Below are 24,756 nucleotides of genomic sequence, written 5' to 3' on the forward strand. Positions count from 1 at the left end.
CATGAAGTCTTGTTACTTTCAGTTTGGCTTATTGTCCTAACTGACCATTTCAACATGTGGCAGCGCAGGAAATCTTTCTTCCTCTGAACTCCCTGATTCACACATACTATTACACATAATCTCTATCTTGTATTATTGTTATTTATATAGAGAGATATATCTCATCTACATAAGTTAGGGCAAATTCCTTGAAAGGCAGGGACAGTGTTTATCCCTATAAACTCCAAAACATCCAGCTGACATCCTGCAGTGAACAAATATTTATGGAAAGAATAAATGTATATAACATTCCAGAAGTAGCCTACATAATAAAGTACTCTTAAAAGGAGGGAAGAGAGAAAGAGAAATAACATGATGAAATTCTACATATAAGTAGTCTAAAAATCTCCAAATGACCAAATGAAACTTCACTGATCCTATTAAATCCAGCAGCACTTTACAATTTATAATATACTAACTATGAAATCACTTTCACCAATAATAAGCAAATAAACTAGAAAAAAGAAAAGATAATTTTGAAAAGAGAACACATTCTGGTTTCTGGGAAAGATATGGGGTATCTTCAAATTAGCACATTATTACTTGTGCAATTTGAAGTGATTCATCTTTCTGGCACTGTCCTAATAACTTCAGTAATGACCTTTATTTTTTATCCTTGATGCTTCTGAAACTGCATGACTATTATAAAACATAGGACACTTCAAACCTGCCTCATGTCAAATATATATAAATGCAAAGCTGTAATGTTAGATATATTGAATACAGCACAACAAGAAAGGTGCCAAGTATAAGTAAATGCAGAAAAAGATCAGATAAAGGAAAATAATTCAAGAAGACTTTAAAGCGGAGCTTATTGTTATCGTATACAACATAATCCAAATAATATACAGCACATTATAATGCTGTAAATTCAAAACATAAGCCACCAATACAGACAGTCTACACAGACCAATATTTTAGCTTATGAAGGCTGCTGCAATGGCTTCTGCTTATTGGTTAAAGAAAAATGTAAGTTATTCAGCCAAGCTAGATATACTAAGTCCTAGAACTATACAGACATAGATCATCACCTTGTATGTTTCTTCAGTGAAGTAACATGGGCACTGTCAGATAAAAATAGGCAACTGTTAAGAGACTGCTTTACAACTTAAATTTAACAGTTTATAATAAAATTAGATCAAAAGCCTGCTGAGGAATTTCTTTTGATTCACTGTTTAACTCACAGTGATTACCTTATTTTAGTTTGAGCAAAATTTATCTCTGTTTAAAGAGGCCCCCATACTTTGAGACTATCTAAATAAGTCCTACAATAACAAAATGTCCCAAGCCTGCCTCTTTGTTCATAAGGCTGCTGATCAGGGGCCAGACACTGGGACTGTACATAGTAATAGCTGTCATTCACTGCAGACGTTCGGGTAAGACAGGTGATTGTAAGTCTAAAATTCAGGAACTATTGCTAGGAATTTCTCTCTAAGCAGTTCAAACTGCTGTAGATATAACTTTAAAGAAATGGAATACTGAAATAAAAGGTGTAAGTAAGAAGAGGATTAGGAAAGAAACTAAAAAAAAGTAATGAAAAATGTTAATGACAAATTCAAGTGCTGATAATATTATATTCTTCACTTTGGTGTTACTAATAAGAATTTCTTTTTTTTTAACATCTTTATTGGAGTATAATTGCTTTACAATGGTGTGTTAGTTTCTGCTTTATAACAAAGTGAATCAGCTATACATATACATATATCTCCATATCTCCTCCCTCTTGCGTCTTCCTCCCACCCTCCCTATCCCATCCCTCTAGGTGGTCACAAAGCACCGGAGCTGATCTCCCTGTGCTATGTGGCTGCTTCCCACTAACTATCTATTTTAAATTTGGTAGTGTATATAAGTCCATGCCACTCTCTCACTTCGTCCCAGCTTACCCTTCCCAAGAATTTCATTTTAAGTTATTGTCAAGTAAGAATCAATGTACAAGCATTTTATTCAGATAATAGATTTAATAAACTAGCTTACCTGCCCTTGTTCTCTTTTCCTTTAATTTTACTTTCTTGACCTTTTCCTCCAGTAGGATCCCACTCTACACAGGTATCTTCAACTCTCAGGTTCAAATGGGAGGATGAGTTATCCAAACTGAAGTTAAGTGCTAACCAAAACAATATTTCAATTTTTTTAAACGTAGCATATCTCTAGTTTCTGAAGCACAACCATCATCACATTGTTTTCCTACTCAATGGATTTAACACTGTATATAGAGAATAAAGTTCCAATTCCTAATCCTAAAATTTAAAGTCTACAACGATAAAGCCGTAATCTACTAATTCCTACTGTATTTCCCATTATTCTCCTCTATATATCTACCCTGTACTCCAACCAAATACAACGTACTTTCATGGCCACTGGTCTTTCTGCTATTCCTTCTGCTGGAATCAATAGCCTCAATTTCCTATTATTGGAGCATCAGCTGATTGTTATGACTAAATAGGAAGAGGAGCTGGTAGAATTAAGGATGAGGAGAAAGTGATGTGGTGTAAAAAATTATAGAGCCTGGCACACACACATTTTCTCTTATGCTCTAACACTTAATAATTTCATATTTAAACTCTTAGTAGTTTCAAAATAAGGCAAGCACAGAGAAACAGGCCATGATGGCAGAAGCAAGGGAACTAACCCATCTGATAGAGCTAAAGATGATATACATGGCAAAGAACAGACTGGGGAGAGGTGCTACTTAAATGAAATCAAATTTTAAAAATCCAAAACAAAACTATGCTTTTCAAATTATTTGGCATCAGGGGAACTATCTGTACTATTCACAAGACTTACTCAGAACTGCTAATTTAGGAAATCAGTGTAACACAGTATTACCTTCTCCCTTTGGATACTGAGGGTTAATCATTGAAATGTATTGATTCACAGCTGAGTAATGCACAGTTCCTCCTATTTAATATGCAATTCCTAGAAACTGGGTCTTAAGCAAGGTATTATCTACTACATAGTTACCAATAAATCTGCTTATTAGTTATACTTCCCTCCAAAAGTTGAAATTTCTGGTAAGTACTCACTGAAGAAATATTCCTTTACAATACCCCATTTCACTTAAGGATAATACGTGATTTAGCTAAGGTTTCAGTGTGTCTGTGAAATATACATCATCAAACAACAAAATATTCATATAGAGAACCTAGTGCTTATCTAGTGAATCAAGAATCCTTTTATACTCTACTGTTTCGAAAAGAGCACTTTAATTTTACCTATGCATCTGACCCATTGCTCAGTGTATTTTAAATATTCTAAATACAAATCTACTGACCATAACCACTTTTAGAAAATGTCATACTATATGCAAAAAAGTTAATAGCTTTCAAAATCTGCATGTAAACAGATAAGAGCTTACTGAAAGACGAAATAATACAGCTTTTCAGTAAAAATGGAAACAGAATTCCTCAACAGGTGGGTTACTAAAAAGTTAGGATTAAGCAAAACTGAGACCCTGTATTACCAAGAATGAACTGCCTTAAGAAAACAGGGTTAACCTCTATATTAGTTATTAGTTAATACATGTGAGGGCATCTGCATTTTTGAGAGAAAGAAAAATTGGATATAACTCTAAGGTGCCATCACTCTCAGTTGCCTGTTAAAATCCTAAGGGAAGAAACAAATCCTAAAGCTATTCCCTGTGTTTGATGATGGAGAGATGAGTAGAGTCAAGGGTGGCAAAAACAGGTATCACCCCCAAGCCGCTTGAGACCAGATTTATCAAATACCACAGCACCCAAACAGAAAAGCATGGGTTCTAGTCCCAGGGGTGCAACCTTTTATCTCTTCTTTTTTGGACACTGTCCCTTTATGAGGCCTCAACTAAATCACAGAGGCTCTCTAAGGTAAGAGGGATAATACCATGCAGTTTAAAAGCAAATAAAAGACTGGCCTCAAAAGTGAGGTCTCAAATTTTAGTCCTGTCTCTCATATAAGCCCTGTAATATAGCCAGATATTAGTTTCCATATCGTTAAAAGTGTGAAAACAAAGTACCAAAAAAATCAGAACACAGACACAGATATGTTTCATGTGTTTAGTTTGTGTTGGTGGCTGCTTTCTAGGCACTGTAAAATTATATCATAGACACTAACATTTGAGGCTAGAAAGTAATTGGTGATTAATATCACATCATTTATCTTTACAAGGAAGTAAGGGATAATGTACTTTAAAAATTCTGCTCATAAGAAATATTATTCATCACTTTTGACAATTCCAATAACAGAAGAAATAGAGTTACATACAATTGGAGAGACAGATATTAACAATGTTCACTATTTTCCACACCAAGCACCACAAGTGGCAGGATATGAAGTTTTGGTAGGCCTCAACTATTAAATCTCCATCTCTCTCCCTTTCCCTCCAGTTCTTTGCTCATATACTTATTTCTACTGGTTAGTCAAAAAGGGCTGCAACAAGTCAAAAAATTAGTAAACAACTGTTTAACACAGCATTTTAAAAATCTGACTTTTCTCTGGAGCTCCTGTTGTCATTAGTGGCCACTCCAGTGGTATGGAATAACCCTAGAAAACCTGTGATCCATAGTTTCTTAAGAGATAATTTTAGGGCTTCCCTGGTGGCGCAGTGGTTGAGAATCTGCCTGCCAATGCAGGGGACACGGGTTCGAGCCCTGGTCTGGGAAGATCCCACGTGCCACGGAGCAACTAGGCCCGTGAGCCACAACTACTGAGCCTGTGCGTCTGGAGCTTGTGCTCCGCAACAAGAGAGGCCGCAATAGTGAGAGGCCCGCGCACCGCGATGAAGAGTGGCCCCCGCTTGCCGCAACTAGAGAAAGCCCTCGCACAGAAACGAAGACCCAACACAGCCAAAAATAAATAAATAAATAAATTTTAAAAAAATAAAGGAATTCCAAAAAAAAAAAAAAAGAGATAATTTTACTCTGAGTCTCCCAGAAGGTCCCAGAAGATTCAGTGGGCCGCAGCATTTAGTATCAGTCTAACCCAACCCCAGGGGGTTTACCCCGCAGAGAGAACTGCTCAAAAGGACTAGAATCAACTTAGTCTTTCCCTACAAACCCTAAAACCAAGAATTTGACTGGTAAAATCTAGACATTGCTAACAGGAGCAGACAGCCCAGCTCCAAGGAAACTACAAGCCAGTTATTCATTTTCCTGAATCTATGGAATTTGAATGGAAATCTATAATTCACCACATTTAGGCCCAAGTTTGGTCACTAAACATAAAAAGTAAATGAGAAGGAACAAAAGAAATAAAAAACATATAATATTCTTGAGGGAGGATATTAATAATAATGCAATTTTACCTGACAAGGGCTAAAATCAGTTCAAGTTATGTAGGAAGGATTATCTGCCTGTAAATATGACTATTTGTGAAATGGTAAAAATCTCTAAAGAAACCACAGTATCATCTCAGTTTGTTAACAAGTAATTCTAAGTAATTGCATTTCTTGGCTAAGTTATCTGTAGTTCTCAAATAAAAACATTTGCTAATCCAAATTACTTTGACTTAGTTTTGTTTCTTTTAATCTTTCTGATTATGAGTTTGTCTTGTCAATAACTTATGAACCTCATATCTTGCTTTATTCTAATATGATATTTTTATATCAGCCTCCAAATCATATCAAACTTCTGGCATTCAAACCCTATTTAAATGCTGTATGAACCAGAGGTCAGTGGAACACTCTAAGGCCCAACTATCTAACAACAATGTGTAGAATCTGATTCTGGAAGTAAACTGAGTCAATTATCACCTCACAACTGGAAAGACCTCTAGCACTGTGGCCTTCAAATTGGTAAATACCTGAAAAATCTTCTGTGTTTAAATATGTTATTCTACAGTAAATCCAAACTGTTCTCAGAGACTAGAAGCACTTACATTCCAGGCCCACAATAAGGGCTGGCACAGAACTTGTAAATCGATTCTTATTCACAACTTTCCAAGCTAGTTCTAGGAACAGACTTTAACTTCACTTTCTTCACCTGAAAAATGGATATCAATAATATCTATTCTACTGATCTCTCAAGATGGTTTCAATGATCAAATGAAGACTTGTGAGCTTTGTAAACATTAATAAAATATATAAATGTTAATTTCTACAATAAGATTTTAGAAAACAAAAAGAACCTGAACTAAACTGAATACGTACTTCCCCATTATTGAGTCATAATCCATTCTCTGGGAAAACTCTGGGCAAACTTCAGTCATGCGAATGTATTTATACTAGACTGAAATTTGTAAAGTAAGTGTGCATGAGAGAACATAACACCATCATCAGTCTATTTTACCCATCTGAAACCACGGTAAAAGAAAAACTAATGAAAACCACTACTGTAGTCCTAATTTTCCCATCTTAAAATTCCTCCTGTTGAGAATTCCTTTGCAGGGTGGGTGGGGGGAAGGGGGGGGGTGGATCAAGGTGGGGAAGGAAGGCAACTATACATGAAATGTTTCCTGTCACGAAGTCTGGAATAATTACTGATGTCAAGTTCTGTTTCATGCTGTACAAGTAGCTACTGATCTTACCTTTGGTCTCTAGAGTCACTGGATCAGAATACTCTCCAGCCACAGCCTTGTTACAAGCCCGCACTCTGAAATTCATATACTTTGAATCAAACTTTAGGCCTGAAAAAATGAAAAATGGCTTTCAGATATGAAAAGTAAAGGAATCTACTCCAAAAGTATGAGTATGAACCTTCAAACAGACATTTTTCCCTCCCTGGAACTATCTTTTTACTCAGGAAGGGTACAAATTTATGTTAAAAGGGTGATAATGCCTGAAATAAGAGAAATCATGATTTATCTATTATTTTCTTCAAAATAAATTATACAGTTTATCACTGGGCTTTTTAAACCTAGCAATAAAAAGATACTCTCAAGCCTCATTATAAGTAAGGTTTCATTCATGGAGAGACACTACAGTTTACAATAACATATTCAATTTCTGGAAAGTAGACACTATAGAATTTTTATATTTATGACATATTGTTTCATACGTGAAAAATGAATTTAAAGAGAAAGTGAAGCATAAGGATTAATAGCAAAACTTTGAAGTCAGTCAGGTCTAGATTAAAATCTCAATACAAAAATTACTAGCTATGGGACCTTCAACAACTTGACGGAGCCACAGTTTTGTATCTGTTAAAATAGAAAAGAGAAAACCAACCTCTTCACCGTAAAGACTAAATGAGATGTATTGGACTGATTAAATGAGATGTACTGTGTAATACACTTCAGCCCAGCTCCTGACAAATGGTAAGTGCTCAGTAATGGTAACGTTACTAATGTTACTGCTCACATAAAACAAATATTGAACAACTCAGGCAACATTAGGCCATTTCAAATACCCAAAGTCCCCTATACATGGAGATATGTTTTTAAAGACTATCAAAAGGCCAACACACAAATTTCTAATACCAAGTCATAGCTTAACTTTAAGTATTATCGTGAAGGTTATCAAAAAAGGGTAAAGGCAAGTCTTTACAGTATCACTGAAATGCGGGGTAGTGTATACACCTAGAAAATTGACAGCTTTTTTTACTGTTAGAAAACCAAGGTAAAAATTAAATGTCACTCTGAAATACAGTTTCCAGAACATCCCTTCATGTTTGTTTTAAATACACTGTTTTACCAGATTGCAAATATCCAGAAGTAATTAAAATGAAGGTTTTCTTGATATTTTAAGAGAAATTCATTTCCATGATAAATATACAAAAAGTCAGCTTGGCTAAAGAAACTTAATAACTTCATCTTTTAATGTAATTCAAAATATTTTTCACAATTACATCTATCTTCCAAGAATGAGATTCATGAAATGCAGTCATCTTACCTGACAGTGTATATTCAGTACCCTTAATATTATCAATTATCTCCCAGCATCGCTCATCCTTTACACGTGGAAGTCCATCAAAATTAGTTTTCCTATATTCCAGTATAAAATGATCAATCTTATTATCTTCTTCTGGCATTCTCCAAGCTACTGTTACAGAATTGTCAGCCACCAAACACTCTACTGGATCTATCTCTGGAGCTTTGGGGACTGAAGGAAAAAAAAAAAAAAGCTCGTTTCTCACTATAGTACTAATCCAGTATTTATGTTTGTCGTTCAAATTACGCTTTTCATGTCGCTTTTAAACTGTTCAATTGAATCAGGCTAAGAGAAGGGATACCTTATAAATGCAAAACAACCATTTTTCATAGCTCTGTTTTAAAATTCATATTTCAAAGTTTTTCATAGACTTATTCAAAGTATATTAAAACCCTAGTTAGCAAAAAGCAATTCAAACATGCTAAGAATAAAGAATCAAGAATGACTTGTTACTGCTCAACACGTTTTTAATCTGCTATTTCAAACAGCTGGAGAATATAAATTAAATCACTATTGACAAAATAAAATAACTTGCTTTGAATCCAAAGATTAAAATAATTCAAGGTATTTTCAATGTATTTAAAAAACCTAGTTTATAAAATAACTGTAATTTCTCAACACTGAACAAAAATGAACTCCGCAATCCCACAAAATATTTAAGAATTTTTAAATGTTTCTCCAAAGAGTTCTATGATTCATTAAAACAAACTGAGGTAAATGAATCACAATTAACATGAATGAACATTAGTCAATTTCTTTTCCATGAAAGAGGTTTTCCATAGCTCCTCAACATTAACAGATGTTCCATTTAAATAGCAGGCTAACTGGAGAATGTGGTCCTCCAGTGATACAGATGTGTCTGAAATGTGTGAAACTGCAAGTACTGTATTTAAATCTTTTGTTGCTAAAAAAAGTTTTAAAAGATTTACTCCAAGTATGTAAGGTTGGTTCAACATTCTAAACTAGTTAATGTAAACTATCACATCAGTAGAAGAAAAATCAGATGATCAGAAGAAAAATTACATGATCATATCAATAGATGGAGGAAAAAATATTTTACAAAATCCAACATTCACTCATGACAAAAGCTCTCAGTAAACTAGGGAACTTTACTTGATAAAGAACATCTACCAAAAAACCTACAGTTAACATCAATGTTGAGAAAGTAGATACTTTTCTCCTAAGGCAATGACATCCCCTCTCTCCACTCCTACTCAACACTGTACTGGAAGTTCTAGCTAAATGCTATAAGACAAGGAAAAGAAGTAAAACATATACAAATTAGGAAGGAAGAAATAAAACTGTCTTTGTTTGCTGATGACATGATTGTCTATGTAGAAAATCTCAAAGAATCAACAGAAAAACTCCTGGAACTAACAAGCTTATAGCAAGGCTGCAGGATACAAGGGATGAACAGGCAGAGTACAAGGGAATTTTAGGGCAGTGAAACTATTCTGTATGATACGGTAGTGGTGGATACATGACATGATACATTTATCAAAAGCCGTAGAACTGTATAACACAGAGTGAACCCTAATGTAAACTGTGGACTTTAGCTAATAATAATTTATCAATTACTACAAAAGTACTACACTAATGCAAGACATTAATAACTGCGGAAACTGTATGTGGGGGAGGAGGGGAAGTATATGGTAACTCTCTGTATTACCTGTTCAATTTTCCATAAACCTAAACTTGTTCTAAAAAACAAAGTATTAATTTTGCAAAAAACTATAACAATAACAACAAAGGAATTCTATACATGAAAATTCAAAGCAATGTGAGACCTAACAAATAACAAAGTAAACCAAATATCTTAGATACAATAATCAAGACCAAGATGAAAGGAATTTGATATACATTTTAAATCTTCAAGCCTAACTAGTAAGAAAGGGAGGAAAGGAGAGAGGTGGGACAATTGATCTCCATTAGCTACAGTCTTCAAAGTTGAACTACTGCATGTGTGTAATTGTACAATAAATACTTGGAATCTGATATATCTTATCAGTAAGACAACAGACAAAGAAATATTTATCATTTCTCATTATGATTAATTTCCTTCATCTGTCTGTAGGGGTTTCGTCCCTATAATACATTACAGATGTTAGTCTCTTGTTACCGGAACATAAGCAATACAGACTACTATTCATTGCTATGGGAAGAGATAGAGGCATTCATAAATTTAATATGCTGTGCAGTGCCTACATGTGAGGAAATGTAACGGCCTATGGCATGTAGTAATTTTATAGTTTTGCTGAGTTAAAACCTGTACTGAATGTCTCAAGAGGCTTGTATACACGGAGAATCACTTAATTTGTAAGTGGGTCCAGCTAACTCCCCACTATCTATCTCCCAAATTCAGCTACCATTCCAGTAAGAATGTACTGGCAAGAAGATTCTTCTTTCTTGTGAATAATGGCCCCCGAAGAAAGCAAACTTGGGAGGGAAAAAGAAAATTTAGATAATTTAAGAGTGGTATGTTAAATATTCTATAATAACCTATATGGGAAAAGAATCTGAAAAAATGGATATATGCGTATGGATAACTGAATCACTTTGCTTTACACCTGAAACTAACACAACATTGTAAATCAACCATACCCCAATATAAAATAAAAATTAAATTTTAAAAAAAGAGTGGTAGGTCAAATTAAGAGTGACTTGGATCTGATATGTAGGAAGTTCACCCAATATTCTAAACAGAAGTAAGAGAAGAGTTTCAACAAATGTGGGATAAAAGTTCAGGGGAAGATGAATGTTCGTAAACTTGTAATATAAAAATATTAGGAAAGGCAGAACTCTCTTTAGAAATGAGAATGGAAAGCAATTCACAGCAACTTCCATAAAGCAACAGTTAAATTGTGTGGACATTGGTGTAAGAATTCTGCTAATGTTTTTCTCTGCATGTGAATGTAAAAGGACAATTGACATAAACACTGCCACAAACATGTTTCTCTTCTTGGCTGCAAAGGCTCAGAAAGGATATAAACTCTAAGTTTCAATGTATAAATAATGGCTTAGAGCAGAAGAAAATGACTGTAATTATTATCATCCATCATCATCACTTACTATTTTCAGACTCAGATAAGTCCAAAACTCATTACTATACATAATTCAGTATAGAGTTGATTTTTGCAGTGTTTACAGAAGGAATTATTAAGGGATGAAGGTATTCATTTTTAAGTTAATCTGATTGGATCTTATAGGAAATTTTTATGCTATAGCAGAATACAAAAAATTAGTAATATGAATTCACCTTTCATAATTTTAACAACCTATTATACCTTCCTTCAGGATGAAACTCCTCCACAAAAGGATTTCTTGCTTTTCATTATACCTCATTCCTTCAGACTGTCCTAACAGTTTGCAAAAGAGGAAATCCTAACTGTGCATGCAATCTACTTGACTGTACGGCAGACATGGCCTTGGTTTGTTAAGCCATCACTGAAAATCCAAGAGAAGGAAAGTAATGGTGAGAGGACTACTTTTTTAGTAGTTTTTTTTTTTTTTAAATCAAACTACTACTACTCATGTGTATATTCACAATCTACCACTCCTGACTCTCCTTCTGAATTTAGTAGTGTGAAAGAAAATATAATGGTTAGGAATTCTGAAAGGCCAATTTACAGACAGGTATCCACTGACAAGTATGTATACTTCCTTCCTCTACAACTATGATTCCTTCTCTCATCTTTTCCTTCTCTAAACTCCTCTAGAACTTCTGATCTATACCACACAAGTTAATACTTCACTTGTACTACCATTACTAGTTCCATTATAGTTTCATGACTACTAACTTTGTCTTTCCAATCATATTCTAAAGTCCTGGACCAAATCTTCAGAGAAGAAAAGAATGGTTTCGTATGATCAACATTCTCTACTCAAAAACAGCTAACCTCCAAAAACCATAAGCCTGTAAGTAAAACACTTCGCTTTCAAGAGATTTCCTGATCCCCCAAATCACCAAGTCCAAACTGTTTTAGCTATCAACTTAACCACATTACTTGATGTTAGTAAAAAGAGAATAATGACCGAAAGGTCCTTACCTGGCTCTTTCACACCTGTGGACAATAACTGGGGACTCAATTTCAAATGGTTCTGACTGCTGGAATACCCTCATACTAATACTCTACTAAACCAATGCTAACACATTATTACTGGAAGTAAAATTCCATCTGAACCAGCAACCACCACAATAATGGTAATAACAACCGTTAACATTCACTGCGTGTTAACTATGTGCCAGGTACTATTTCGAGTGCTTTAGAGGTCTCAATTCATTTAATCCTTATAAAAACCCCAGAAGGATAACATCACATTTTAAAGATGAAGAAAATGAGGGAGAGTTAAAATAACTTGTTAAGGCTACACAGCAAGTAAGTGGTAGCCAGGATGCAAATCTAGAAGTCTGGCCCCACGACTCACTGTGAACCACCATGGCATACTGCTTCTCTCTGCCAAACTAGCAACAAAAGGTATCCCTTTCTGGGATTCTTAAAATGGAATCTTTACTATCAGTAAAATAATTCTCTAAAAATAAAGACTAGCAAATTTAGTTATTCCTTAGCTGAATGAAGAAAAAAAAAAATCACACTATACTTCCTTAATATTTACATTCTAATGTTCATTACAGAAAAATCTTGAAGGAAAATAAAGGTTTTATAAATAACTTCATATGTAACATACGTACTAACTTACCTGGCAAAAACTTCAAAGTTTGCAATATCTGTCTTTCCTGAGAAAAATCCACCATTAAATGAGTCATGTTGTCACTGACCTTTGGTTTCAAAGAAAGGCGAAAAGCTGAAGCCATTGTCACTCTACAGAAAACACAAACATAAACATTCTTTTAAAAATAAAAGAATGGGAAGTATCGCATCCTATTTAACTTATAAAACGAACAGATAGAACTTACTTCGCTCTAGTGATTTCAGAAGCTATTAACAAAGGTAACAAAACTAAATAGAAATTTGCTTTTAGATCTTTTGAAAATTAACTTAATAAAAAACTGTAAAATATTTTAAAATTTAAAGACATTTAAGATAACCTTTAAAGAACTTTCCTCCAGCCAGTTTTATAAAATTGCATAAAATTACAAATAACTCAAGAGACAAGTATCCAAGATAAATCATCTTTAACAGACCCAACAGTCATCTGAACCTCTGTACACTCAATCTGATTTCCTGATGCCAGCCTCACTCCTTTTCATATGCCAAATAATGAACTGTAAATATACCCTGATTCAAACATTCTGCCTAGTTGTCACAGCTATTCCATGTGTCCTTAAATAAAAGTAGAGGTACACTGACCAAATACTGCATAGCTTGGTAGCTGCTATAGGCCATGGATGAGAAAGGAGAGAAGTAAAATTACAATTTTGAATACCATGCTAGTAGGTATCACTCTGATGTATCAACATCAGCTGAATGGAAGGAGACAAGAAAAAACAGCCCTGTGAAACCATATGCCATGGAAATAATAGAAACTCAATAAATATATTTTAGATGAATGTGGTATACAAAACAAAAAAAGAAAGAAGCCATACCAGACATCATTTTACCCAAAGCAGGGGGAAACTGTCTGTCAATTAAAACTAGAGATTAAAAGAAATTCTCATATTCTATTCATTTGTTATTTTATCTCAAATTTCAATTTTTCATATTACAGTAGATTTCCACATGTATCACAGAGTAACTCTCCTTATTATCTTTGGTCAAAGAATGACACGAAGATGCTATTCATGAATGTTGTCCTCCTAGTACAGAATTTGGCAGAGGAAGTAAATAGAGCCGCAGGAACAAAGGGAATACCAGGCCTAGTCATTCAGATCTACCAAACTACCCTAAAGATCAATGGTATGAAAGGTATCAAACATGTTGCTGTATTCAGTTACTTGGGGATGAAAAATGTCACACTGTTCCTGTATTCAGTCATTTTCTTTCATCTTAAAACTAGGAAAGTAGTCACTTTAGTAGTAACAAAGAGTGAACAACAGCTGATCAATTTATCAAGAAGAAAGTGCTATGAAAAAACGCTCATCATCGCTAATTATTAGAGAAATGCAAATCAAAACTACAATGAGGCACCACCTCACACTGGTCAGAATAGCCATCATTAAAAGTCTACAAATAACAAGTGCTGGAGAGGGTGTGGAGAAAAGGGAACCCTCCTACACTGCTGGTGTGAATGTAAATTGGTGCAGCCACTATGGAGAACAGTATAGAGGTTCCTCAAAAAACTAAAAATAGAGTTGCCATATGATTCAGCAATTTTGCTCCTGGGCATGTATCTGGACAAAACTATAATTCAAAAAGATACGTGCATCTCTATATTCATGGCAGCACTATTCACAATAGCCAAGTCTTGGAAACAACCTAAATGTCCGTTGACAAATGAAAGGATAAAGACGATATGGTACATATATGCAATGGAATACTACTCAGACATAAAAAAAGAACGAAATAATGCCATTTGCAGCAACATGGATGGAACTAGAGATTATCATACTAAGCGAAGTAAGTCAGAGAGAAAAAAATACCATATGATATCACTTATATGTGGAATCTAAAATATGACACAAATGAACTTACCTACAAAACAGAAATAGACACACAGAGAGAACAGACTTGTGGTTGTCAAGGGGGAGAAGGGGTTGTGGAGGGATGGAGTGGGAATTCGGGGTTAGCAGATACAAACTATTATATATATCAATAGAATGGATAAACAACAAGGTCCTACTGTATAGCACAGGAACTACCTTCAATATCCTGTGATAAACCATAATGGAAAAGAATATAAAAAAAGAATATATATATGTATAAATGAATCACTTTGCTGTACAGCAGAAATTAACACAACACCACCATACACAAAAATAAACTCAAAATGGATTAAAGACCTAAATGTAAGACTGGACACTATAAAACTCTTAGAGGAAAACATAGGAAGAACACTCTTCGACATAAATCACAGCAAGATCTTTTTTGATCCACCTCCTAGAGTAATGGAAATAAAAACAAAAATAAATGGGACCTAATGAAACTTCAAAGCTTTTGCACAGCAAAGGAAACCATAAACAAGACGAAAAGACAACCCTCAGAATGGGAGAAAATATTTGCAAACGAATCAACGGACAAAGGATTAATCTCCAAAATATATAAACAGCTCATTCAGCTCAATATTAAAGAAACAAACACCCCAATCCAAAAATGGGCAGAAGACCTAAATAGACATTTCTCCAAAGAAGACATACAGACGGCCAAGAAGCACATGAAAAGATGCTCAACATCACTAATTATTAGAGAAATGCAAATCAAAACTACAATGAGGTATCACCTCACACCAATTAGAATGGGCATCATCAGAAAATCTACAAACAACAAATGCTGGAGAGGGTGTGGAGAAAAGGGAACCCTCTTGCACTGTTGGTGGGAATGTAAATTGATACAGCCACTATGGAGAACAATATGGAGGTTCCTTAAAAAACTGAAAATAGAATTACCATATGACCCAGCAATCCCACTACTGGGCATATACCCAGAGAAAACCGTAATTCAAAAAGACACATGCACCCGAATGTTCATTGCAGCACTATTTACAATAGCCAGGTCATGGAAGCAACCTAAATGCCCATCAACAGACGAATGGATAAAGAAGTTGTGGTACATATATACAATGGAATATTACTCAGCCATAAAAAGGAAGGAAATTGAGTCATTTGTTGAGACGTGGATGGATCTAGAGACTGTCATACAGAGTGAAGTAAGTCAGAAAGAGAAAAACAAATATTGTATATTAACGCATGTATGTGGAACCTAGAAAAATGGTACAGATGAGCCGGTTTGCAGGGCAGAAGTTGAGACACAGATGTAGAGAACAGACATATGGACACCAAGGGGGGAAAACTGCGGTGGGGTGGGGATAGTGGTGTGCTGAATTGGGCGATTGGGATTGACATGTATACATTGATGTGTATAAAATTGATGACTAATAAAAAAAAAAAAAAGAAATTAACACAACATTGTAAATCAACACCACTTTAATTTAAAAAAAAAAAAAGGAAGTGCTATACTAAAAAACAATTTATGGAGAAGGGAACTCACACTTAACTGAATGCCAAGTATAACGCTGAGCATTTCACACATTATTACTTTAAGCTCTTGGTTCTCAATAATAAAATTTCAGATTACATTAATAAGAAGTTAGGAACAAAGGCTAAATCTTACATATGTTGTTCTTGACAGTCCCAAGTATCTTTTGATTTAAAGACTTCTTAAAGAGCTATATTCAGATAGGTACTTGGTAAATGCCCACTGAATCAATGAACAGGTTTGAACTTACTTGGTTGCTTCGAAACCTGATGATTTAAAAGTTTGTTGAGAACTGCTGAGAAAAATATCTGAAAGTATTTTAAGGAATTTAAACCTGAAACTTTATCTGTAAAACTTGATTTAACCATTATGGCCTCTCCTGTGATAAACCATAATGGAAAATAATATTTAAAAATGTATACATCTATGTATACCGGAATTACTTTGCCGTACAGCAGAAATTAACACAACATTGTAAATCAACTATACTTCAATTAAAAAAAACCCAACAAATAAAAGCATAGTATGTACACTCTTCAAGATAAATCTGGGGGAAAAAATATCACTATGGCCTCAAAGAAAAATTATATCCCCTAAAGATATATCAGAAAGGCCTATCAAAGCCTAAAAAAAGAATAATGACTTATTTTCTAGACAATGAAAATTTCAGTCTCCATAAATCAAGTTAGATGTACAATGCTATAATTTTCCAAAAGACTGAATTTTTTATTTTTAAACTGAATATATTTAGACAACTGTGCCTCAAAGCCCAAACTAACAATCTAAAATCCACAGATAATTCTCTACATTACAGGATCCATGTGGTTAGGAATGTTTTAATTCACCTTGCCCATTTTTTTTTACTGGAGTATAACTGCTTCACAATGTTGTGTTAGTTTCTGCCGTACAATGAAGTGAATCAGCTGTATGTATACATACATCCCCTCCCTCTCGGACTCCCCTCGCCCGACCATCCCACCCGTCTAGGTCATCACAGAGCACCAAGCTGAGCTCCTTGTGCTTTATAGCAAGTTCCCACCTGCTATCTATTTTACAGATGGTAGTGTATTTATGTGAAACCTAATCTCCCAATTCATCCCACCCTACCCGTCACCCCTGTGTCCACGCGTCCATTCTCCACGTCTGCGTTTCTCTTCCTGCCCTGCAAAGAGGTTCATATTACCATTTTTCTAGATTCCACATATATGCGTTAATACACGATATTTGTTTTTCTCTGACTTACTTCACTCTGTATGAAAGACTCTAGGTCCAGCCACATCTATACAAATGACCAGATTTCACTCCTTTTTATGGCTGAGTAATATTCCATCGTATATATGTACCATTAGGTTCATTTCTAATAGTACAAGCTGAACACAAGGATCTCTTCCTCCTAGTTTTATTTTTGCAAAGAGAAAATAACTGCAAGGTTTCTCTCAAAGTCTTTGGACGGCCCAAAGCCTGATTAGGAAGTGACTTCTAATCCAGAAAATCACGGACCAGAGCAGGATTTTGTGCAGTAGGTGGCTAAACAGAAGAATACTCTAGCCAGGGTGGAAGATGGATTACTTATAGCAAATTCCAGCACACATAACCCACATATACCTTATCCAGAAAACTGACCTACCTAGCATCCATTCCTCATACAGCCAATACTTTTCACTTTCAAACTCTCATAATCTCCTTTCTACATCCAGGATTTATAAGAATGATCCAAGTCTTTAAACACTCCCTGATATAAAATATACGAAAAACACTGTATAGCACAGGGAACTCTACTCAATACTCTGTAATGACCTACATGGGAATAGAACCTAAAAAAGAGTGGATGTATGTATATGTATAACTGATTCACTCTGCTGTACAGCAGAAACTAACACAACATTGTAAATCAACTATATTCCAATAAAAATTAATTTAAAAAATAAAATATGCAAAAAATAGAAAAATTAATATTTGTGCTAAGAATGCTATGACTGCCATGTGAATCTTGCCTCTAGTCAAATAAAAGGCCACTAGAAAAACACAAGAGTTGAAGTCTTCAGCCAAGATTAACAATAGCAACACTGGTTTTCACATAATACATACAGAGTAATTTTGTGAATTATCTGATGAATAATTTAATCTAGGACTCAAGCGTGGTGCTTTGAAGAGCTGTGCCTTTCAGAGAATTTCATTTTCCTCAAATGAAGAAAGCTTAAGTGATAATTTCACTACAGTCAATGCTTAGTGACTAGCGAAGCAGATCAAAACCATCCCTTCTGTGATAACCCAATCCAAAATTGCCAACAGCTCTTTTAGCCCTTTTGTATATTCATTACAGCAAGTACTAAATTACCTGTGTTAATCCTGGCTCTACCAATGGTAAAGACCTTTAAGGCAAAGTCTATCATCATTTTCTTTAATTTTCTCCTCCCACAAACTAGACAGTAGTGGCATTAGAAATAGAGATGGCACCAGGAACAAGATGGAATGAGAATACAAAGGTGTTAAACAGGAGAGCAGTGAAGTAGGAGAGCAATAGCTCTTTTTTTGTGTGTGTGGTTTTTAAGGACTTTATTGACCCAGTAGGTCCAGTAGGTTGAGTCCAAGTAGTACATCTGAGACACAGATCACAAACATAACGAGTTATCATCAGGCTGGCTTTTGTTGTGGTGGTTGTGATACCGACCAGGGTTCTTGGCCTTCCACCCCCCCCCCACCCCCCCCACCCCCCACCCCCCCGCGATCAATAGAAATTGACTAGAGGCCAGACAAGAAATTCAGGCAAGGCTTTATTAGGGCTGCGCCAGCTGCAGGAGGGAGCAAAAAAGGAGAGCTTTAGCTCCTGAGGAACGAAATAAGGCTGTAACTTCTCATAAAATAAGACACGCTTATATTGGTAAAATTTAAGAACAACAAAAAATGCATTCAGGAATATATATGTTTTTAATTATTCAAAATGGTTCCCCAACTACTAGTATAGCTAATTAAGAACTGTACTAAAACTATATTATACCAGAAATGAAATTCTTTTGGAAGTACATAATTGTCAATAACTATGTTTTTTAAAAATCTTGCTGATATACTGTTTATTCCGGAATATATGCAGAAGACTTTTTCTCTTTTGTTTTTTGCACTTCGCCATTAGGTATATTTATTTTAACTAACGAGATTCTAATAAGAAACTTCTTGAATTTCATTTCTGACTTCAACGTTGATACTTAAATAAAAATGTAGGTTTTATACCATACCTATCCTTGATCTGTCTGGCAGCCTTGGAGCAAATCAGGGAGAAGAGAAAGAAGGCAGTTAGTGCTTTTCATGCAAGTTTCAATGGCAGTGACATGCAAGAAAAGTTAGGATAAAAACCCTGAAATAGATTAGTTCATATTCACCAAAACATAAATTACAAGAAATCTGTACAGTTCACATCAGCTTGCATAATGTGATGTTAGAACTATAGTTGGAAATCCAGTCCCGATATAAATCACCTTAAAATACGGAGGAAAATTTAACACTTCAAACTAATTCCAGATGACTATAAATGTTTTTTCTTACCTTAAGATATCAACACACACCTCCACTTTCATTCAGTCTGACACTCTTCAACTAGAACAATCAATCTCCTTCATGGGGCACACATTTCTATGCATTCTGATGGTTTTCTTATACATTTCAAATCTGCTCTTCAATTTTTCTTCAGAGATCTCTTTCACCACTTCATAATGGTTCTTCCAAGTTTTCTCTACTTGCCTTCACTGGGCAAGGACTTTGTATTCTGAGAGCTTGCCTGCTAACATATAAAACTAGGCTGCAGTTCTACAATCCTTTACCCAAAAAATGAAGTTGTAATGGCAAAAATTCAGACAAGGAGAAACCAAAGAAACACTTCTAGCAATAGGGTCTTTCCCTCAGATGACTTCATAGAAGTTGCCAACTTAAACCTACGCTACTTAAGATATCTTTTTTTTGTTTGTTTGTTTTGAGAATGCTAGCACAAGTTTAGGAAGAGGGCACAGCTATTACTCGGTGCTGTATGTCACAGAAAAATGATGAAAAATACATGCAGAAACTGCTGTCCCCTTTAAATTTACATACCATATAATAGGTCCAACAAAAGGTTTTTTCCCCCACACTGACCATCATAATTAACAACACATCTAATGTAGAACATGGCTATTATGCTTGATATTCTAACCCCAGTGTCTAGCATAAAGCTTGGCACATAGTAATATTTAATAACTATTACAGTTAATTGAACATTAATTAGATGTATTCAGCAATGCTTCTGTTGTCTCTCTTCTTCAGTTCTAATATTGTTCTTACTTGGTATTGGTCATTTTTATACCCATCCTAAAATATTCTGGTCTGCACACCTGTCTACACAAAAAGAACAGAATTGAGATTTAGAAAATGAGCACATCACAGCACTATCATAACCAATTCCATGACCTTGTATACTAATCATTCTATTTGGTCCTTAATGCTTCTAAAGACGCATTCCAAGCTCCAAATACTACAGCAAACAACCCAATTCTGTGGCATCTATAATACGTGCCTTAAGTCATACATAAAAGTACAAAGTACCTACTTTGGTACTAGGAATAAGAAATGTTAAAGAAAGTCAATTACATGTACATCTGAAACTAATATTGTATGTTGAATTTACCTTTAAAAAGTTAATTACACTGATTTTTTAAAAATTACTGTCATTATAGCTAGAATTATAACCAAAGATTTTTATACAAGTGTGAAAGGAGGGGAAGAGGAGACTCGACTCTGCACTTGATGTTTCTTTACACATGGAGAAAAGTGCCACTAGCCTTACTCTCTATTCCCTCATTTTCTCCTGGGAAGATGATATGACTTAATCCGATTATGAGTCTGGAAGGACAAACTAGAAATAAGTAGCTCAGCACCTTTCCCTCTTTCTGGCAGCTTGCTTGCCCACAGAGAACATATATTCTATATTCGGTTCTTTCCCTCTATTCAGTAAGTTTCATTGAAACAGGCTCCCCTCACACACAAAGACCTGAGGTAGCCCTGTACTTACATCCCTGGGTGAGGTAAGTCTGTCTACTTCTAGGATTCAATATTAGGAAGTGTGCCCATTGATATAAGCCAAATTTTCCAATATCATTTTATTTGGCCTCTTATCAACTTTATTGTTTTGTCTTATTTCCCAATTGGTTTAGAACTTGGTTAAAGGAATGTTACTTACCAGTCACTCCCAAATAACCCAACAATATAAAGACCATTACTGTTTTTAAAACTGACCATAATGATTCAATTTTGTGTCTAGTATTAATTTAGTAAGGTGCCATTTTTTTAGTGCATCTGTGTGCAAGTGTGCACATGTACACATGCATGTAAAGCTTTCATGTTATTGTTTAATATACTAGGCTGTTCATGACAAAGCAGAAAATAAATAGATGAAAAGCCATATAATCTAGGAAAAATTGTTGCCCCATGTATTTATATATATAAATACACCCCGTTGGTAAAACTGGAGACCCTCCATGGTTCCTCTTTCATTTAGGTTCAAATTTTATAGTATATATACTGTATAAATGCAGGAGGGGTTGAAAAAGTTATACTGTGCAATGAGAAAAGGATAGAAAGTCTCAAATTATGCAGGTATTTCAATAAAAGGGCCCAACTTCAAGAAATGTCTTAAATTGGAAAATAGATTGTTTAATTTTTTTCTGGAATTTCTTCTCCCAAAGCAGAAAGCTGTCCAAAAGATACACATTAATATGTTGCTTGATTCCTCTAAGTTTCAGTTTCAAGAGTGATGCATTTTTGTCAATTAAACATCTCTACTTAATGAGTACCACCTGATCCCAGGATTTACCACTGCTCTGTCTCCAATACATTTATTTGTATCTACATAATACCACTTCATGAATTATGAAGAGGTCTCAGTGAATACTTAGATTTTTAGGTTATGACAGTGTACACTATTGGAAAGCCTTCAAGAAACATTAGTCATATTACTTTTCTCAACATCACTATTTTCTATTTCAATTTCAATCACTATTTCGATTTCAATATTCTACTGAAATCCTGTTTGCCAACAATTCATTTCTCTCTATTATCATCAGAGATGGCTCCTTTCTCTCTCTCTCTGAGATTCCCTTCCTCCATCTCTCAAATGTTATTTAAAATAAATCCTACAATTCTGACCCTTTATTTTACCAGTTATGTGAATCTGTCACCTGAGACCACTTCCTTAAATAAAACTGTAATAATAATGGAGGAGTAATCACAAATGGTTCCTTATCACTACCAATTAAATATAAAGTATTTAAACCAGATCTTTTCCCAATCTGCAATGAGTAGATATAGAAACTACTTTCCTCAGTGAATTTATTTCAGCCCTTTGAAGATTAAGGTCTTACTGTTTCTATATTTCTTCTTAATATCTTCATTTTTCTCCTTTTATAGAAAGACATTAGAAGCAAAGTACTCTAAAATAGTTCCATATATGGAGGAGCTAATTAAATAGTCTTTCCTAAACACAATTAAAATAGGAATAATAAAGAAGTTTTAGATCTTGCTTACTGTACTCAATGAATCATTTACCCAAACAGAACAAAATCTGAGATTTCCAAATTTCTTCCCAACCAGCAGAAATTTTTAAACTTTTTAAAAATAAGGAGCATTAGACCAAGTTTTAAGAGCTCTGAGTTTCAGCCCATCACATTAACCAGCAAGTCACTTAACTCTTTTAGGACTCAATTATCTCATCTATAAAATGATGAGCACAATGATATCTTTGAACCCTAAACTCCATCCTAAGCCATCTTATGTGTAGATAATGACTTTTTTAAATTATCTAAAATAAATTAAACATTTTAACAATCTAATTCTCCAAAATACAGGCTGAAATGGAGAAAGGTAGCAAGGGAAAAGTTAGTTAAAATCAGAGCACTGGTAAACAGCAACAAAAATAAGAATGTATCTGTTTCTGAATGATAACTGCTGAGAGAAAAATATACTAACATTGTCAAAACAATGAATGTAGCAAAGGCTAGATGTCACATTTTCAGGAGAAGATTTATCTTGATTTTGATTTGCAGTAAAGTCCAATAGAGTTCCTAGTAAAAATGTGAATGCCACACAACACTGAGGAAACTTTTCAAGTTATGTCTATATGTTCACATTGTTTCATACTTCAGATTATCCTATTAGATTTGGGACAGATAATTTTGCAATCTTTCCTTGAGACAATCTGAAAATGACTAGGGGGCAAATATTTAATACTTTTTACAATATATTACTGAGCCTTCTACCCTCACCCCAAAAATACCATATTAAGGAATAACTTGGGAGATGAAGGGGACTCAGTCAGAGAGAGTAAATAAGAGACCGTTTCAAAGTACAATTTTCCCTTAGGCAAAAAATACTAGGTTTCAAAAAAAATTACTGCATACTGGTTGATTCCAAACATTAGAAGTTTTATATTTCCTATACATATATTTATCTGTTTATAAAAAGCACTATTTTCCAAAAACATGATCATTTAAAAGTCTTCTTCACAAAACCCTAGTAAATAACTTGAAATAAACATGGAATACAGTACCACATACATCTGTACTCTATGACTAAGTACATTTATATAATAGGAGACTGCATTTCTGTAAGACATAAACACCTACAAACGAAGTAAAGGTGAAAAATTATAGTTTGAGCTATTCTTAAATATTTAGACTTGTTTCTAAACTGCCTTCATAACTGAAACATTCATGCTTTTTTTTTTGGCCACACCGAGCATCTTGCAGGACCTTAGTTCCCTGACTAGGGATTGAACCCGTGCCCCGTGAAATGGAAGCACAGAGTCCTAACCACTGGACCGCCAGGGAATCCCCTTCATGCTTTTGTTGATGGTCCTCTCCTCTCCCAGAATTCCTGACTGCAGCCACAGAAGCAGTTTCTGCCAGTACTACTTCTGCTCCCTTGAAGATACTGAGTGAGCTTCCACCCCTCTCCTTATTTGCTCCTTCCAGTGGTCAGAGATTGATACCTGCTGAATAATATTCTAATGGTGAGTTACTGTGAGTCAGAAGTTGGAAATACACAAAATCCTTTCTCCCTTTTCATCTGTGATCTAATCTAGAAGACTGTTTCCCTTTCATCTTACTCTGTACTTTTTTCTCCAGTGTAAGCACCTGTGGGCAGGTAACCATTCCCTCCCTCCTTGTCTGACAACTGAGTTATGTGTGGCAAGATTGGGATGAAGTGGCTGGTTAGTTATACTGACTTGGAAAATGTCCCATAAACTCAGCTCTTTTCATAGGTAAAATTCAAGTTCTAAATTCGGAGGAGAGGGGGAGTTGGTAGGAATATTAATTTTGCTAAGGGATCCATGCAGTGTTCTGCAGGCCAGTTATTAGCAGAAAAACCAAGTCTGCTGGGGCTTTGGCTACTTGTTCATCCAGAAATAAAGCTAATGATCCAGAACTCATTTGCTGGTGATCTTTCTGCATATATTTACTATCAACGAAACTTCTAACAGTTAAAAAAAATTAGTGAAAATTTGTTCTAAAATCCTTTTCCATTTGTGCTATTTTTTTACTTGTTTACTTTCAGACTGTCTAATGCTGGTAAATAATGAGCATAGCTTCGTGTTCAATTCTCATGCTGATGTACTGCAACATGATCACTTAAATATTAGTATTTAAAATACTCTTTTTGAAGATAATGAAGTCTAAAAAGACTCATGGCCTAGATTTCAGCCTACAATATTTTTTGTCCCCATGAGTTATTCATATTAATCTGCTTTAATCACTTTAATATGAGATA

The 24,756-nt window shown here is 34.8% G+C and overlaps 1 protein-coding gene across 1 annotated transcript in view; it reads right to left on the reverse strand.

Annotated features, from left to right (window-relative positions):
* Window positions 1-24,756, reverse strand: part of FSD1L (fibronectin type III and SPRY domain containing 1 like) — a 65,514-nt gene that overhangs the window by 15,200 nt on the left and 25,558 nt on the right. The window contains exons 5-10 of the mRNA XM_061201077.1: window positions 19,203-19,225; window positions 12,578-12,699; window positions 7,841-8,050; window positions 6,538-6,636; window positions 2,014-2,143; window positions 1,071-1,103 (exon numbers count right to left, since the gene is read on the reverse strand). Coding sequence (XP_061057060.1) covers window positions 1,071-1,103; window positions 2,014-2,143; window positions 6,538-6,636; window positions 7,841-8,050; window positions 12,578-12,699; window positions 19,203-19,225 — 617 coding nt within the window. The remainder of the gene's footprint in view (window positions 1-1,070; window positions 1,104-2,013; window positions 2,144-6,537; window positions 6,637-7,840; window positions 8,051-12,577; window positions 12,700-19,202; window positions 19,226-24,756) is intronic.

The sequence above is a fragment of the Eubalaena glacialis genome, chromosome 9, assembly GCF_028564815.1.
Source record: "Eubalaena glacialis isolate mEubGla1 chromosome 9, mEubGla1.1.hap2.+ XY, whole genome shotgun sequence".
In the NCBI taxonomy this organism is placed as follows: domain Eukaryota; kingdom Metazoa; phylum Chordata; class Mammalia; order Artiodactyla; family Balaenidae; genus Eubalaena; species Eubalaena glacialis.